Source organism: Poecilia formosa, unplaced genomic scaffold (genome assembly GCF_000485575.1).
Source record: "Poecilia formosa unplaced genomic scaffold, Poecilia_formosa-5.1.2 Scaffold29, whole genome shotgun sequence".
Taxonomy (NCBI): domain Eukaryota; kingdom Metazoa; phylum Chordata; class Actinopteri; order Cyprinodontiformes; family Poeciliidae; genus Poecilia; species Poecilia formosa.
The window spans coordinates 2,207,401-2,225,970 of record NW_006799968.1 but is presented as its reverse complement, the minus strand read 5'-3'; the positions used below and the strand labels follow the sequence as shown (position 1 = coordinate 2,225,970).

Sequence of the window (18,570 nt, the reverse complement as noted above, 5' to 3'; positions counted from 1 at the left end):
TTTGATCCAAATGTTTTATAGTCATATGTTCCAATCAGGATTTTACTGCTGATGGTTTTTCAGTGGGAGGGGCTTTCCGATAAAAATCCAAACTTAATTTATTTGTTTGACATCAAGACGTATGTCTGAAAATGCAACTGTAAATCTCTCAAAGCAGCTGAAGGATTGTAGAAAATACAGAGGCAGGGACTGGAAGCACCTGCATGTCTCACCTTGTGTTTCTCTTCAAGGTTTAGCTGCACTGCAGTAAATTAGCTGTAACAATATAAGACTGAAGATGTTTCTGTTATGACAATCAAACTCCGATTGTCTTCAAACTAAAGCTGCGTATCTGGTGGATGGGATGGAAGTTGTCACGTTTGTCGTTGCTGTGACGTTAACCGTGTTGTCCTCTGACCTTGGCTTTGGGTTATTGCTACCCATAAAAACCAGTTAAGTCTCAGAAGCTTTCATTTTTACTTGGTGATATAAAATCCATCATCTTTGTATTTTCATAAAGGTCATCTGTGCTCACTCCATTCCTTTTTCTCCTCTGTTTCCAATAATCCATTTGACATATTTTAAACCTTTTTTGTTTTTTTGCGGTGTAGCATCAGTATTGTGCATTTTTGGCCCTGGCTTCCTGCTTTTGAGGCCTAAATGTTAGAAATGTACAGATTGTGATTAATTTGAGTTTTACATTTATGACTCAACATTTTTTTTTGCCTTTGTTTAGTGTGGACTTCATCATGTGAACTTTATTGGTGGTCCAAGGAAGGATTTTGTTCTCAAGACTGATGTAGAGAAAAAAGTGTTTTCAGTTAGAGCCTTCTTCAAGTTTGTTGTAGTACAGACTGCTACAGGACTCGCACTGATCACCATCCACAATAACCATTTAATTAAATGAGTTACAACATTTAATTTCCCTTTGGGATCAATAAAGTATTATTGAATTAAATTTGAATAATTTCTAAATTGTTTACACCTCCTGATAAACATACTAGTATTTACTATGAAGTCATCTTGTTTATGATAGACAAATATCCCTTTTAACTGGTTTCTTTCCCTCCTATAAACGGTTTCATTTTGTACTTTTGCAGCTTTGATTTCCAACTGCATTTGCTAAACCTGAAATCACCTAAAGCCCTTTAGCCTCTACTAGCTGAGCTAATGAAAAGACAGCCCACACCTGTTCATACAGCTACTTTTAAGTCAAGTGTTCAATTGTTTTTGATCTCCTGAAGAGCTGTAATTACTAAACTTTAAACTCTTAAATCTTAAGAGTCTGCAGCTTAAGCCCAAACTCAGCGGATTCAGAGGCCAAGACCTGCTGCTCCAACTGCAGCAGCTACACTGTTTCCTGCTGGTATCTGATGAGAATTAAACTCTAAGCCTGACACGACCTCTCTCCTCTTGACCTCCATCCTGTCTTATCGCCGACGGCTCTGCAGACCCCGTCAGAGGGAGCAGAGATCAGGCGCTCTCCAAATTAATAAACCTCCAGTGATATTCCGCAACTTTTCCTTGCAGGGCGACAGGGGAGGTGAGCGGGTTCTGCAGAAGAAGTGGACCACCTTCCTGAAGGCCCAGCTCCTGTGCTCGCTCCCTGACGACGGTTTCCCCTTCAACATCATCCAGGACATGTTTGTCCTGAAGCCCACCGGAGACAGCTGGGAGAGCACGGTCTTCTACGGCGTCTTCACTTCCCAGTGGTGAGTCTCGTGATGCGTTCAGTGGTTCTGTGCTTCAGCTTTCCTCTGTTTGAAAGGCAGTATTACGTAAAATTGAAGGGTTTTTTTTATTTTAGCTTTACATCATGTTGTGATGTTGTTCCCTCATCAAAAACATGATTCTTTCATTGCAAGTTTAAGAAATTCTTTAATGCAACCAAACCCCTGGGTGGATCTCGCTCCGCCTTCGAGGACGAAGCCCCTCTTCTTGCCTCACAGAGCAGCTCTCGACTTCCCCGCTCAGCTCCTTCAGACTAGCCAGCTGCAATCAGCAAACACCTGGTGGAACAGTCCTTCTGCTGAGCTCATTATAGGAGCTACGTCTCAGTTAAAATCAGTTAAAAATGTTGTTAAAGGGTTAATAGAGGAGCCATGTTGTGACTTCTTCCTGAAGGTGGAGCTTCAGTAACACCAGGAGTTTTAAAGACACAGAGGCCCAATTTCAAAGGCGTTAAATTAGGAATTAAAATTTCTTTTAAGTCATGCTTTATATATGTAGCATTTGTATAATAACTCAAATTAAAATAACTAACTTGATTGTGCTATAGAATGGCTCCATGTTCCTGGAAAACGCATCATATTGGTTTTTTTTAAAAAAAAAAAAAAGGAAGCATATTTTATATATTTTTTTAATTTTTGCTCCCAGGTATAAGGGGGCGTCGGGCAGCTCTGCAGTGTGTGCCTTCAGCATGGCTCAGGTGGAAGCTGCCTTCAACGGCCGCTACAGAGAGGTCAACAGGGAGAGCCAGCAGTGGTACACCTACAACCACCCAGTACCTGAGCCGCGGCCCGGGGCGGTGAGTCACTTTAGTTTAGAAGCCTTTTAAAATCACAACAGTATTGGCGCACGAAAATCCAAAAATACTGTGGTACTGTGGTAGTAAATGACTCAAACGTACAAAATATTGGCTGTTTAGACCACGTTCTTTAGGAAATCAGTAGATACAGGCTCAAAAGCAGCACCAAAGGGTTGAATTAGCTCCTTTTTAAAATTTAATTAATGGCACCAAAATGGTTGGAATGAAACCAAAAGCCACAGGCTAATATATTTTTAGCTTCTCTGTTATAGTTAGTTGTGGTCGAGCTTTTAGCTTTTTCACATTCTGTCCCATTGCAACCACATATTCAGTCCATTTTATTGGGACTTCATGCCACCGTGTATAATTAGGAAGTGAGAGAAGGACGATATGTTGCCTTAAAAATCTTTATAAATAAAATCTATAAATATGGTGTGTGTGTGTTGTGTGTGTATATGCATTAAGATCTCAGCCGCCCTAAAGTCGCTGCTTGAGCCACTGCAAGTACAGTTGCCATGTCTTTGCTCATCTAGAAATTTGTGTTTTTTGTCTTTTTATTTTTATTTTTTGTCTTCTTTGCAAACCAGACAAAGCTAAATCTGATTGGATGGTTAGCAATCTGTGAACTTTTATTTCCTGGCTGTATGTTCAGAGTCCTTGTTCTTCTGGAAGCCCAAACCCACCAACCCATCAGTTTCAACAGATGAAATGAAGCGTGACCTCTGAGACACTTGAAGTTTTGATTTTGTTTATAACCTAAACTCTGAGGCCTTTGAAATCTTATTATGAATTAGCAGCTGTTAGCACAGTTGGCTAAAGTTAGCTTTGCTAACCCTGAAGCACTAACGTTAGTTCTACTAATGCTACACCAACACTGTGTAGCGGAAGCTAATGCTAAAGCGCCAAAATTCAAATTATATCTGCCCTTGAAAGACTACAACCATTGAGCTCATATTTAATTTTGACTGTAATTTTGTGCCCTTAGATATTGTATCTTGTTCTCTACAGTCTGTTTTATTTTGGTCATGTATGTTTCCTACTGTTTGAAATAAAAATGGAGGGAACTTGAGAGGAAATAGAGCTATGACATAAACGGTCTTCACCCACTTCAAAATAAGAGCATGAATTTAAACATCCAACTACTTTTGAATTAAGCCAGTAACCAAACCTTCAACACGGACGTCAACCTTTATTGAACTCCAAGTTTAGAAAACAGCCAAATAAATCTGTGCTTCAGAATTTATCTGCAAAACTTAATTTAATGTTGGAGCGCAAAACTTTTTCAGATTTAGCAAAAGCGCTAGACGAAACATTAGCTCTGCTATTAGTGGATTAGCGGGGCTGTTTCGGGGTGTCAGAATAGAGGGGGATAAATAATTAAAAAGTGTCTCTTTTTCCTTCTACTTGATGATTATGCACAACTTTGTGTTGAACTGTCTTATAAGTTTAAGTTTCTAGCTGCAACATGACAAAATTTGAATGCTTTTGCAAACCACTCATAACTTTTTACTTCTGACATTTCCCTCTATGAAGTGTGTGACGAACCACGCCAGGCAAATGGGCATCCAGTCGTCCTTGCACATGCCAGACAAAGTCCTCAACTTCGTGAAGGACCACTTCCTGATGGACAGCGTGATCCGCAGCGCCCCCCTGCTGCTGAAGCGCAGCGTGCGCTACACCCAGATCGCCGTGCACAAGATCCAGGGGATGGAGAGGGCTTACGACGTCCTCTTCATCGGAACAGGTGAAGAGGACCGCTCAGAGAGGAGATGATAAACGGCCTCGTTTGAAACCATCTCCGCTTAACACCTCCGTTCTCCTCCTCCTCTTCCTCCTCTCTTCCAGATGATGGAAAGCTTCACAAGGCCATCAACGTTAACGATAAGATGCACATCATAGAGGAGATGGTTCTGTTCACCGAGCCGCAGCCGGTGCAGCACATTGAGCTGGACTCTCAAAGGGTACGTCGCATCGCTAATATGAACGAATGAAGAAACTAGGTAAAATGAAACCGTAATAGACTTGTATAAATCTTTGTCAGTTTATATAAAGTGTTTAGTAATGTTTTTGTTGTTTTTAAACTGATAAGAAGGCGAAATGACTCCAGATATGGACCCGTCACGCCAGCCTTTCCCGTTGAATTTGCTGAAAGCTAAAGCACCGCCTGGAGGAGAGTTTGTTACACTCTGAACTAAATTTCATTACCTCCACTCTCCTTATTGCATAAAGACGTCTCTCCGGGTCAAAGCTGCCAAACTGCAATCTTATCTGCAATTATATAATTCTAACGAAACCAAGAATATTTATCATGAGTAAATGCTCAGCTGAGATGGAGAAGGCGGACTGCAAGGAGCGTGAACAGAGTTGGAGTGAGGGAAACTCATTTGTTTTCCATCGCTGATATGAAAACTGTCACTGCTGCGAACAAAGAGCTTTCCAGCCCCGACATCGCGAACATGCATGTCTGGAAACACGATCGTGGTGTTGTGAAAACTGAAACCAGCTGGCCAGACTCGATTCGTTAGCCAGATTAGGCTTTTCTGTTTATCTGGAGTAATTGTTTCAGTACGACGTTCCTTTTTGGAAATCAGAAACCCATAACCAAAAGCAGATTGCCTCCTCTGCCCTGCATTTAACTTTCTTGTGTCACGCACACTCTTGAAGCTCTGGTTTTCCTCTCTCCCCTCCTCTGCAGGGTCTGCTGTTTGTGTCGTCGTACTCGGGCCTGGTGGAGGTTCCCGTGGCCAACTGCTCCAACTACCTGAGCTGCGGTGAGTGCGTGTTGTCCAGAGATCCGTACTGCGCCTGGACGGGTCGGCTGTGCCGGGATGTCAGGATGGCGCCGCCCGACAGGTGAGAGACGTCCCGCGCAGACGGTCACTTTAAAAGAGGAAAAAGATGGAAGCATGTCATCTCAATGAACAGTCACTCCAGGAAGTCATTGTAAATTCAGTCATAATTTACGAATTATGGCCAATCACCTTAACGTTCTTTCCACATCACTGCAACTCTGCTGAATCATTTTAGCCCCCTTCTAATTTCACTTCTTGTTTCATGACATCTGTTGAAAGATGAATATGTAAGGTAAAAGTGTGTGTGGTGGTAAATATTTTCACTTTGTGGTGTTTTGTTGTTGTTTTTTTTATTATTTAAAAATAGTATTTTTGTAGTGATTGCAAAATTCTCGCACACAGTGTGACATCACCTCTCCTTTTAACATAGTTAGTAATGACTCACAAAAGAATAAGTTGGGGGGTGGGCGGGAATTTGATCTTCTTAAATCATAACTCTTGAAAAGAAAGCAAAATTTAATTTTAAAATCAAAGATCAGAAATCAGAGCCATTGTGTCTCTAAATGTCATTTGAAATAACCAAATGGTTTCAGTTTATGGGACCAGATCAGAATCACATCATCTTGTCATTGTTGTGAACCCTACATCCAGACATTTTTATGACTTGAGCATCAAATGTTCAGTCATACGCTTGGGGGGGGAAAAAAGCTGCTTTTAGAAGGACATCGAGCTCCGAGTCGTGATGTCAAAGCCATAAATAAATGTGGCTCTTAAACTGAAAGTCTTGGTGATGAAAGGTTACCTCTTACTCCAGGCTGCTTGCCCTCACCTTGTTTTTTTTTTTTTTTGTTTGGTATGTTTTCTCCCAGCCACTGGCAGCAGGACGTGGAGGAGGCGGACACATCAGCGATTTGTAACTCAACCGTTCCCTTCCTCAGATTTGCCAGACCAGCAGCTTCCCGTGAGTGTGTTCTGCCTCGACCAAACGGCCTCTAATTTAAGTCCTGCCAGTCACTTCGCAAACTCCACAAACAACCTGCACTTAGACCTGAAATAACGTGTCAGTCCTGAGAACAAAGGTGGCTAACAAGCCTTGTGCATGTCAACAAATGCTGCACTTGTGAACAAATAAACCTGCTGAATAATTTAGCATTTAGAAAATATTTGCTGAGTTCAATTTTCTGACTTCAGTTGCCAGAAAAACACAAGATGAGTCATTAATTGCTTCCATTTTTAAGCCGTGAGACCATTTTTTTTTTCTTTCTCCAACTCATCAAAATGTAAAGTTAATCCCTGGTTTTCTCAAGTGTTGACTGTATGTTGTTTTTGTGACTTATTACTCTTGTGTTTTTGCGATGTAAAGCACTTTGAACTACCTCGTTGCTTAAATGTAAATAAACTTGATTGATTAGGCCAAGATTAGTAAAACTATTTTTAAGCAAATTTTGGAAACTTGTACAACAGGAACAAATCTGGCAATAAACGTGACATGGAATTACATCAGAGTTTTAGTTTTTCCAATAGATTTACTGAAATAAGTTGGTCGTCTCAGCAGTATTGTAATTTATTCAAAGGAACTTGACGTCTTTTGAACATCACGATTACAAATCAACCTCCTTCTTCCTTTTCTCCCAGGTGCATCCCGCTGTAAGACCATTACGATCCCGGGCAACACGTTTCGCGTCCTGCCATGCAAGCTGCGGTCCAACTTGGCTCAGAGGAAGTGGCGTTACAGCAAAGACGCCAGCCAGTTCCTGTACGAAACCCCGGAGGGGAACCTGGTGGTGGTGGCCCAGTCCGACCGCACCGAGACCTACGAGTGCTGGTCGTCGGAGGAGGGCTTCCACCAGCTGCTGGCCAACTACTGCGTCAGGGCGGAGCCCCGGCAGGAAAGCACCACCCTGATCGGTCACTCGCGCACACCTCACGTGCCGCCGGACGAGACCATCATCCTGCCCGGCGAGTCCCGCGCCGAGCAGGCCCACACCAAGACGTACTGGAACGAGCTGATCGTGGTGTGCGCCCTGCTGGCCTTCTCCCTCGTCGTCTTCTCGCTGTTCGTCATCTACAGGAACCGGGACCACATGAAGTCCATGCTGAAGCAAGGCGAGTGCACCAACATGCAGCAGAAGAAGCCGCGCATAGTGGGGAAGCCCACGGAGAGCTTGCCCCTGAACGGGAACACCATCCCCGTCTCCACTTCGGACCACAAGGGCTACCAGACGCTAAACGATAACTACATCTGCAGCACGCCCACGCACGAGTCATCGTCGCCGGAAAACAGCAAGAGCTTCTCGGAGGCGTCCGACCGGCGGCCGCTCAACGCCAAGGAGAGCCACGTGGAGTACTCCCCGACCTGCCCGCGACCCCGAGTCAGGCTGGGCTCGGAAATCAAGGACTCCATCGTATGAGGAGCACCACTTCTCTGTGTGTTTTCTTTTCTTTGTTTGTTTCCCCAAATACGATGACATCCTGCATCTCCCACGAGCGATACGGGCCACCGAGGGAAGGAGAGACCACCCTGACTTCCTCCCTGCATCACAGCACATCCTTTTACTTTCAGCCATCTTGGTTCTGTGATCAGTCGTGGACGTCGTTTCGTTTTCCACTCCGGTCTGGTTTGCTGTGGAGGGCACACTCCAGGTTTCCACAAGGATAACAAACCATGGCAGCTGCTAGGATCATACACCATCGTACCTTTTGAGCCTTTTCTGATGGACACTCACAAATTTCGAGTGTGCAGGCTAAGGAGTGAGGTGAGGTTTTAAAAACAACGGCATCTTTTCTGGTACGCGTCGTTAATCATCATCGATAGTTGCCCAGCCTTGCAGAACTCCTATTATTATGCACACAGAACCAGGCTACAGCTACATGGTGACAAAGAGTTCAGGGTAAGGTGGATATTATATACAAGTACTTCATTGTCATTAAGTTCACCGTGCATCTTGTTCCCTTTCTGCCGAATAGAAATATTAACGACTGTTTCAGGAGAATCCACTACATGACAAACGACTGCAAAGTAAAGAAGAGGGATCAAACAGAAACGTCGGCCTCGATGCCTCAACGCTGTCGTTTACCTCCTGGATGTACGTTGTGGCGAAAACGCGGTCCGTCTCATCTGGAGCGGCTCTTTCTTTAGAGTCTAAATAAGAAAAGTTTCACATGTGGGTGAATGAATGGACCTACATGCTCAGTGTTTCAGACTTCACATTGAGAGGCTAGTGGCATAGCGAAACGGGGAACATCTCCACCTCTCCATACATTCAGGGCAGCACTGAAACCATCATGTGTACTGTGCCAAAAAAAACAAAAAAAGAAACACCAACCCAGAAATAACTTGAGTATCTTATCAAAATGCAATAGTGCCATCTTGTCATGACCATCTCATGGTTCCTGTTAGCATTGATCAATGTCAAAGAGCACATGGTGACGGGGTCGGGGTTCCACTGAAAGTATTGCGGCACTAATAATAAATAAATGTGAAGATCCACATTTTTTAGGAGAATTTTTCTCTGAGACTGTTAGCTCATAGCAAACTGTGAAGAATGTGTTGAGCAGAATAAGCGATCTTCATGTGAGGGGGGCCAAAGGATTTGACGGGACCTACGTTACTTGCCGTGTGGTCGTCAATCTTTTCCATTTTCCTTCTGCCTTCATTCTGACAATACATGTGTTAGCTACAGCTAAGCTTCACTGACGATACAGACTTTTGGGTTGGTTTTAGCTTTGCGCTAACGGCTTCTAAAATGACGTTCCTGAAGAAATAGATGGAATCTGGCGCCCTGCTGCTCTGATTGTAACTACATTATGTATGGTGTTTTTACGCCCCTTGAACTTTGTCATGCGTTTTCGCGTTACAACCAGAAAACGGATATTTTCTTGGGATTTTTACCAAACTTGTCAACACAATGTAACATAAAATAGCTTAAGCTCTGTGAGTGGACAGAGTATCTGACTAGAAAATTTAAAGTCTTGCCACAGATTTGTCAAAAACTTCGGAAACTTGGGAATCATTTTCCTTTCGTTTCACAACTACGTGCACACCTGAGGTTCCGCAAACTAATCCCGATAAATTTCAGTCAGGTTTGCAGTTGTAGCACAGTGTGACAAAGTCCAAGAGGCGCAACTACTTCTCCAAGGCACAGTGATGATGTAGATCCAAAGTTTATACATCCCTAATTTTCCAGGTTACATGTCTTATCCACATGGCATTCACCACACTCATTCAAAAGCCAAGGTAATGCTAATGTGAAAGCACAGGTAATCAGGGTTAAAGATTTGCACATTTCACTTCACTTAAATCGCATGGATGTAAATCCAACTACTGCAATTAGAACTGCAGCTGCTAAGGACAATAACTATTTTTTGGGGGGGTATCAGTTGAAACAGGGACCAGTGCAACCATCTATGAGCACTGTCTCTCATACGGACCTTTTGAGACTTACAAAAGAAAATAACATGAAAAATTTCCAAAGAAATTGAAAGCTGATAACGTTGCCAGTCTGAGTGTGAATCATTTGCGATGTGGCAAAGTGTCTTAGAATACACAGTGACTTCAATATGTTGAACAAATAAGAATACAGATATATTCCAGTATTAAATGGCCTATTTTCAACACAAAACAGATCTGAAGCTGCGCTGAAACGGCTTCAGGTTGACAAAGTAACGGCACAGCATACTGCACAGCAGTGGTCAGCGTTTCCTCTTTTCCAGGTCGTTTCTTGTGTAAATACAGTGCCTGTGCTAAATATTGTGTGTTGTTACGGGACGTTGTGCAAGATGTGTCGTAGAGGTAGTCTTAAACTAGAGAGTGAACACTGCTGAGTATTTTATTTTTATGTTTTTCTTTTTTCTGTTTTGTTTTGTTTGTTTTTACATAGTGCTTTACTGCCAACGTGAGCAAATGCACGGTTCACCACACTATCCGTTCAGCACCTTACCTGGTTCTAATCAAGCACCTCAAAACAGGATACTTAGTTTTAAGAAACAAAGTTACAGTTTTTATATATATATATATAATTGGCTTTTAATTAGCCTTCAGAATTGTTGAGCAACAAAACTTTATTGTTTAAAACTGGAATTTTTGAATGGCTAAAAAGAAAATGGTTAAAATTTCCAAATTAGTAACTGTGGTTAGCTTCTACCTGTGCTAGCTAGTGAAGCTAAAACAAGAACTTAAAAGTTGATTAATATTCCACACTGTATTGAGTTACTAAAAATGTCCGAGTAATTTTCACGTTTGCGTTCTGGTTAGTTTTAAATTTCATTACTTTTGTGTTTAGTTGTGATTGCTAGAGTAAGTTAAACACCCACAAATTAACATAGTTGCTACTTAGCTTAGATTCCTAGCCGTCTCTCAAATTAAAATTTAGGCCAGAAAGAAGTTTATATTCTTGTTTTTAAATTTAACACTTCACTACATGACTGAAAATGCAGATTATGGACATTACATTCATTTTTATGCTCTCCCCCACCCCGCCCCCCCATAGTATTTAGTTGAACTACAAAAACGTCTCCAATTAGCTCATGGATGCTGCTTAGCGTGGTTTGTGAAGCTTCTATAAAGGAATTTAAATTGAGGGCAGAGAAATTACTTTTTTATATTTGATGACTAAAAAGTAAATATTTTAATATTTGTGTTCTAGTGGTATATATTCTATTTAATTTATTTCAATAATCACTACAAAAATATTTAGCTAATTAGCTCATAGCTACTCTTGCATGGTTTCCTAGCTTTTTCCGGTTTGAATCAAAGCTTTTTTCTTTTTTTCTTTTTTTTCTGTTTATAGAACTATTTTTTTTTTCTTAACCTTCTTGAGATGGTGATTGGGCCTAGAACTATTTAGGGTATCCATGACAACCGCTGGCCTAAAATCATTTTATTGTAATTATTATTTCTTAAGCTTAAATTAAGCCTAATAGTAACTTCTCTGGTTTTACACTTGCTAAGCAAACACTGTATATCTAAAACTAGTGTAGAAACAGAAGCTAGTTATTTGCAGCTGCTATGAACAAAGAAGTTGCTCTCTCAAACATTGTGTACTGCTAGCTGAAACTCAACCAATTTAAAGAAACAAGATTTTATCAGAGCTACACAGTAAAAGGAATTCTACAAAAAAATAAATATTTGCATACAAATTGTCTCTGTAACCTGTGTTGAAGTGCTTGATGGTTAACGCCGCCACACAAAGAAATGCCTTTAGCGTTTAGATGTGAAGATTTTCTGCCTTCAGCTGTGTGCTACACTGTACACTACCCAGCAGTGACCTCATCAACAGAAATGTGGTCAATAGCGTGATTGTAGCCCCGGCGGGCACACTTAGCTCCACTTCACAACACGGGTCGGTAGCAGATTTACATAATCACCCATGCCGCTTTTATGTTTGCCTACAAACAGAACCGAGAGCTGCTCCATTCTGCAGCCTTGGGTTATGTCAAAAATAAAAAATAAAAAGTTAAAAATACAAATGGAAACATGGAGACGGTCAACAGCATCTTAAGCAATCAGTGTTGTTACTATACACTTGTTAAGCTGCATTACAAAAAGCTACAAACTGACTTCACTGGGTCTTATATGATAAACCTGTGACATTAATGTGCAAACCACACTTCCTCAGTAAAGAAACATACTGTACTGGATTTGAATGTAGCCGGTTATCTACAGCAGTCTTACTTTCCTAAAAATCCAGGTAATATATGATTCCCTTTTTTTTTTTTTTTCTCAGGAGTCACCTAAAAAAAAAAATGTCTGAACTACAAAAAGAAACCACTTTAGGAGCACTGGATCCTTTGTGCTGCATGATGTAGTACAGCAGAAAACGTTGCAAAGCACAACTCCAAAACCCTCAACCATGAGACGTAACATTGGCTCAGCATACTGAACACCGGAAGCTTAGTTGACTGAATAATTAGTAGACAAATGTGGTGTTGCCTGCATGATTTTTTTTTTTTATTTTTTTTTTTTTACTGTGTATAAATTTGTGAACTGTATTTTTTTGTATCATCGAGATTGTGATTGTTGTTTTTATTGTATATAAAAGGCACTTTATTTTAATTTTTTAAGATAAATGAATAAATTACGTGTTTTTGACACAAATGTTGAACCGTCTTTTATTCTGGGATATTATAGAGTCCAGACTAACGAGTCTTTTAAGGTCACCAGATCTGAATGAGTAAGCATAGAAAAATTAAAGTGAACTTTGAGAGTCGAACATAAATTGAGATCCAGGCACTGAAACGCGATATTATTTTTGATGTCTCATTGCTATATTGTACTTTGGTTTGGTGGGCATCAGTGTGGTTCCAGTTTGCACTCTGAAAAATCGTATTCTTTTCTACTGGAAAAAGAAATCTCTAAACTCTGAAATCCAAGTGAGAAAGCGAGAGATTTCTCAGCCTGATCTCCAAGTCCTATATGGCTCCTGCATCTTTAAACCTAGCAGCAGCGATCGTGTTTGCATCTCACTGAAAGCTGTCTCTCATTTGTCAAATCTCTCTATCCGGTTAGTGTCTGGTTTGGTTCTGGCCAAGTTGGGTGTGTCTCCATCGGCAGTGTGTTCCTTAGTATGTGGGCTGTACGGTCTATAGACCATAACTCTATTGACCGTAACTATAGAGTTATGGTCGACACGCCAATGATGTAATTTTGCTTGTGTGACCTCAGGCTGCTACTTTCTCCGAAATCTCAAGGCATATTTATTTGTTGCGGGTTGCCCTGCCTAGTTGACACTGTTTGCGTTCTTCCGCAACAATTGATTTAAAAAAAAAAAAAAAAAGGTTTGGGCTTCACAGTTTGACCATGGAATTCTCTATTTTCAGCTCGCCATCTACCATGGTCTCATTGCAGATTGGAAATGGTTGAGATGTTGTTCAAGGAGCTTGCAAGTACCGCCTTCGCTCGTCTAGTGACGCAAATCCACAGGCCAGTCAACGAGTGAAGTCTGCTGCCAATCAAATCACTTAAAAATAGTCGGGGGGGAGAGGAACCTTGCAGGATCTGCAAATGGAGACAAATCTGGCTGGAACCGACTGGGGAAGAACAGATCATTCCAAGGCCTTGAAGTAGGGCTAGCTAAACTTTCCTTCACTGTATCACCAAGCAAGTGAGTGTGATCTGCGGTCTACAGGATTTGCTTCTGTCACAGTTTGATCCTAGATATCACAAACCACCGTTGATACCCAATGCTTTAATGTGTTAGGGATGTCTTTTATGGCATAAAGGGGGTTTAGACAAAAGTGATGATCAAAGCACACATAAAGACTCGGCACTTGTATCTCTAGTGATACTCAAGGTTCTTGAAATTTTAGAGGCAATTTTTGAACTCATTTCATTCTTTCTAAGCCTTTGCGTTTCTCTTTGACGTCCCATTTTACATCAAACACCACTGGATTATCTGCTGTCACTACGGACAAGAAGGGTAATCTGCGATTCAACGTTGACGTATCACTAGCCATTCTAGCCTTTGAGAATAAGCAGCGTTTAAGTTGTGATTATGTTTTAAAATTCACTAAGCAGAGTTTATATTCAGTCAGCTGAGGGAAACTACACATCCTCGGTAACGCGTGAAGATTTACACGGCCCATGGTAACCCTGGAGGATCAGTTGAGCGGGGAAAAGGAAATTCTGGTGGAAAATAATACAAATTATTTTTGAGGAATGTGTTAAAACGACAGACAAAAACCAAGCCATGTTTTTGTCACCCAGAATGTTTCAGCGGTAAAAGGAGGAACACTTATATTAGATCAAATCGGCTAACATTGCTTGAAGTCTATCAGGCGCACATATTTAAGTTCTATCAAAAACAAAGTATTTTCTGCACTTTTAAGAGATTAGAAAATGAAATGAAAGGAAAAGCTTGATGAGAAGTCTGTTTATGATTTTAATCAGACTGCAGCTTTTCTTTGCACTCTACACTTCTCATGATCACTGAGTTTCTTGCTTGATGCGTAAAGAAAAAGAACACACACACACCAGGCCAGAACCCACACGCTGCTGCTCGTCTTCCTGACGCTTGAATTTAAATGAGATCTTATGCAAAAGCGCTGAGCAGAGAGCAGCGGATGATAGCGGATCAGATTTGAGTTTTCTCCCATTTACGCTACTGGCTGATGCTGCATTTTGTCTCATCACTATTCAGATCCTCACCTGCTCTCTCTGCTTGAGATTGAGAGCAGATGCATTTGTCACTGTAATCTGAAAACGAAGGACACAAACATGCTGGAGAAGGGATTCATATCTTGTTCTTTTGTTTTCTGAACAAACCTGATGCTTTAATCACATGTTCCTGCTGTTCTTAAGATTAATCTTTAGATGCTAAATTTGCCTTTAGCTGTTCCTACTGTTGTGTTATTTATTATGTATGCATAGAATGAGTCGTTTGACTTCTGTAGGAGAGCATTTAATGTCAACCAGGTTGCTGTTAAAACTACTTGTGTTTATTGCAGCGTTTGTCTCCACCTAGTGGCCATGTGCTGCCGCTTCAGCTTTAATTTAATCTATTTTACATCTCCCTCACTTACAGTAACGCGGCTTCACGCTTTGGTATATTACCTGAAACCTTAATTGGTATTGATAAATATTTCTACTACTATTATTCTCATGCTTTTTAATTTCATAACTAAACTTGGCTGGCCCCATATTCATAATTATTACATCGTTTTTGTTAGAATTGGTTCCGAGTCCATCCTCAACATGAAAAGGTCTAACTAGCTAAACACCATCCCTATTACCCAGCATGCACCACGCTGGTGAAAGTGGACCCATTCATCTCGTTCTTTAATTTTTTTATTACTAATATTGTTTCTTGTGATGTTGTTGAACTAACAATAAAACATCAATGCCTCTGATATGATCTGAAATTTCCAATGTTTTGGGAAATCTTTTTTGCATTTTAAAGCTTTTTTATTATTTTTACTGGCCTGAAGTGACTGAAAAATAGGAAAAAAAATTAATAAATGTACACTATCGGCTGCTGGTCATCCTAAGCTGCACATCCCTTCACTACATGAAAACACAACTTGATATGTGTAATTCAAGTGTTTTCATATGTTTAATGCAGCTTGGAGATGGTCAAAATGCTTATCAGTCTAATAATGTATTATTTGTACTACCTCAGATCTAACCTAATTATTTTCAATTAACATTTGTATTAGAAAAAAAGTTAACTGTTCCGTCAACAGGAGCAAACAAATGCACCCCATATCACTGTGCTTTTTCCTTTTTAAAAAATACACTATAGTTAAAGTTCAAAAAATGATCATATGCACAAATAAAACTGGAATTTATTGTCGCTGCAATTACAGAACTTGAAAACTAGGATGTTTATAAGTTCCATCATCTGTACCTGCAGAGGGACTCTGGTTGGAAACATCTTTTTTCCTCCACATTTCATTTTGTTTGCTTAATCTTCATGCCTGTTTTTGATTTTATATCACAAAAAAAATAAATAAAAAAATCACAGATAAACGACCATGCATACACACACTCACTCAAAGGGGAATTTAAGTGTTGGTACGTTTATTTATATTATGTATGTAAAAGAATAGTTGAAGAGAAAATGGATTTTATCTAAATGCAGCTTATCAAAGGTTCCTTTAAGAAGAAAATATCACTCCATATACATGTTCATTATATTATATGAATGAGCTTAAGTGCTACACAAACTCCAACCACAAACATTCAGAATAAGTAAGCATGAACTAAAAAGATACACTTTATTTGAAATCAGAAAGGGACACTTTTTTTGTACAAAAATACACAACTGTTACACAGATGCTTTTACATCAAGAGTTGCTCCACTTCATCCTGCTTACGCCGCTGATGGTGCTCTGCACGCAGCACCGCTTACAGGGGTAAGGCTTAACCCATGCGTTTGTTTAATTTAACCATGGAAAGTAACTCCGACAAGCAATGGTTTTTGCCACAGGTAGATTTGGTGGATCCTGGATTCTCGAGTCTAGACAAAACTGACAGATCCATTCTTATAAATATCAGGAAAGAATGCTGAACAAGTGATGTTCTCAAAAACAGTGAGTTTAATTCTTCTTCTGTGTCATTTTTCACTTGGACTTCGAGCCTGCTTTCCCTGCTTCGTTTGCTTTTTTCTGCTTCTGTTGCATAATTTCTGCATCCCTACGACAGAAAAAAACCATCTCCAAATTAGTTGAAGTTATTAAGAGAACTGCGATACATGAATCAAACAAGACTTTTACCAACTGTTTGAATTTGTGCTTTCAAAGCCAGAATTTATTAAACATACAAGTCAGAGTTAAGTTTAAGGCAAATAAATGTCTGGATTTCAGGAAATCAAAACTAAAAATAATCCCATTTAAAGAAAGTAACTGGCAAGTCAAATACAAAACAGAACAAAAACAAAACATCTGTAAAAGAGTGTGCAGCACATTCTGTTACAAAAATACATATCTGAATAAATAAAGGTAAGATAAAAAAAATGGTTGTTTATTTTGTTCTATTAGTTGGACCTTAAATAGTTTATATCTATCCATCCAACAGTCATTTTTCAACGTGCCATTATACCCAAAATCTTTATCCAGAACGATAACATACAAAACACTGTTGAAAGTGTATTTCTAACATCAAAATACTGAAATTCCCGACAAAAACAAAGACAAAAATTCTCCGTATTTTGTAGATTCAATTGTTACTTTAGTCGGTACGTTTGATTTTAACACCAAAACATTGACAGTGTGGACGAATCTACGGAAACAGATGGTTGTGATGGCGTTTCTTAGAAAACTACAACAATAAATTAATTTCGAAAAAAAAAAAAAAAATTACAAAGGGAAACAAAAGCAGCAACTGACTTCCAAATTTAGGACATAACTAAAGTAAATATACAACCTACACTCATTTTGCAAAACAAAGTCCCGAAGCTGTTGCTCCCGGTGCTCACCGTTGTTTCCTGGCAGCAGCGGAAAGCCCGTCCTCGTTCCGCTTGCCTTTGCTTTGCTCGGTCTGCTTCTTGGCAGCCTTCTGGCGTGCAAGCTCGCGCTGGTTGCCTCCTGCGGGTCGGACAAAAAGCAGCGGCACATCAGTAACACACACCTCAGGGTGTACGGTCCTTTAAAACGCTAACTAAAAAAATACATAGTGTCCTAAAACTCTTTGTTTAATAATTTGTTTGAATAGCATAGAAAATAGGATTGATAGATAAAATATGTAATAGGACTTCAAGTTGAAGCAGCCGACGTGGCAGAGCGGCGCTGCGGAGCAGCAGCCAAAGAACAGCGCCTAAGGAAGAAATGCATCCACCAGCGCTTTGTCGCAACCAGCGGGGTTATTAATGAAGGGTAACAATGCTAGAACCACTCTAGAGCAGTTTCAAGATCACCTCTGCCCACATTGCTGACGTCCTGTTCGCTATTCACGCCACTTGCTTCTAATGAAGCGAGAAAACAAACGAAACCCGTTCGTGCTGTAAGCTAGGGCTCAGGCTAACAACCGGAACAGACATTCCACTGACCCACAGACAATGAAAGACGCCTCTTATGTAACACACGGTCAGGTGGAACACACTTTAAATCAAGACTCGCTTCAAGCAAACTAATCATAGACAGCACAGCATTGGCTTTAAATATAAATAAAAATGTCCAAACAAATACCATGACAGAACGTTAGATACACTGGTTCGGGTACGTCTATTTTCTGAAATAGACGGAACCAAGGTCGATCAGTAGCCAAAGAGAGGCCACACGCAGTCCAGAAATTTGCCTAAAAGTGGAATTATGTGTCGATACTCACTGGTCATTTTAGCACCCTATGTGTCTTTCGCCCAAAATCCAGATAAGCTCAGCCAAAGGGCCGCTAGCTCCCTTGTCGTCGTCCACTGGCTTCCTCCGCTGTGGTTGCGCCTCACTGTGGCTGCTAACTGTCACACAGACGCCAGAACATTCCATACAAACACGACCACTGCGCATGCGCCAAGTCTGTAATCGTGTGGGTGCGCATCATTTGTCATCCGGTGAGGTAATCGATGCGCTGAGGGTGGTGGGATTTGAAACAACCATATTAACCTTTTAACTCGATGACTCAGTGTCCGTCAACTAATGTCACATTCTTACCTTACCCATCCATTTTATAAGACATGACCATCTTTAATGCGGACCAGAATGAACACCCCCCCCGGCCCCATCCTCCTTATTTCTCCAACTCATGTTACATGACTTGAGTTGACCAACAATTAAAGACCTGCTCCACCTGCTGATCTACTGGTTGCAACAGATTGTGGAAAAGGTGAGGACATGATGATGACT

At 40.6% G+C, this 18,570-nt stretch overlaps 2 protein-coding genes across 7 annotated transcripts in view; one reads left to right on the top strand and one right to left on the bottom strand.

The window, feature by feature from the left end:
* LOC103135993 (semaphorin-4B) overlaps positions 1–11,760 on the top strand; it is a 67,596-nt gene extending 55,836 nt beyond the window's left edge. For all 6 annotated transcript variants that reach the window (XM_016669990.1, XM_016669993.1, XM_016669991.1 and 3 more), the window contains 7 exons: positions 1,510–1,691; positions 2,356–2,506; positions 4,040–4,250; positions 4,352–4,467; positions 5,202–5,359; positions 6,168–6,259; positions 6,934–11,760. In XM_016669990.1, coding sequence (XP_016525476.1) covers positions 1,510–1,691; positions 2,356–2,506; positions 4,040–4,250; positions 4,352–4,467; positions 5,202–5,359; positions 6,168–6,259; positions 6,934–7,709 — 1,686 coding nt within the window. In that variant the 3' untranslated portion in view covers positions 7,710–11,760. The remainder of the gene's footprint in view (positions 1–1,509; positions 1,692–2,355; positions 2,507–4,039; positions 4,251–4,351; positions 4,468–5,201; positions 5,360–6,167; positions 6,260–6,933) is intronic.
* A 4,222-nt stretch (positions 11,761–15,982) lies between these two features.
* LOC103135992 (small EDRK-rich factor 2-like) lies at positions 15,983–18,201 on the bottom strand. Its single transcript, XM_007549061.2, has 3 exons — positions 18,059–18,201; positions 17,211–17,319; positions 15,983–16,429 (listed from the first exon to the last, which is right to left on the bottom strand). Exons 1-3 carry the CDS (start codon positions 18,063–18,065, stop codon positions 16,357–16,359), a joined length of 189 nt encoding a protein of 62 aa, XP_007549123.1. The 5' UTR covers positions 18,066–18,201; the 3' UTR covers positions 15,983–16,356.
* Positions 18,202–18,570: the final 369 nt, after the last annotated feature.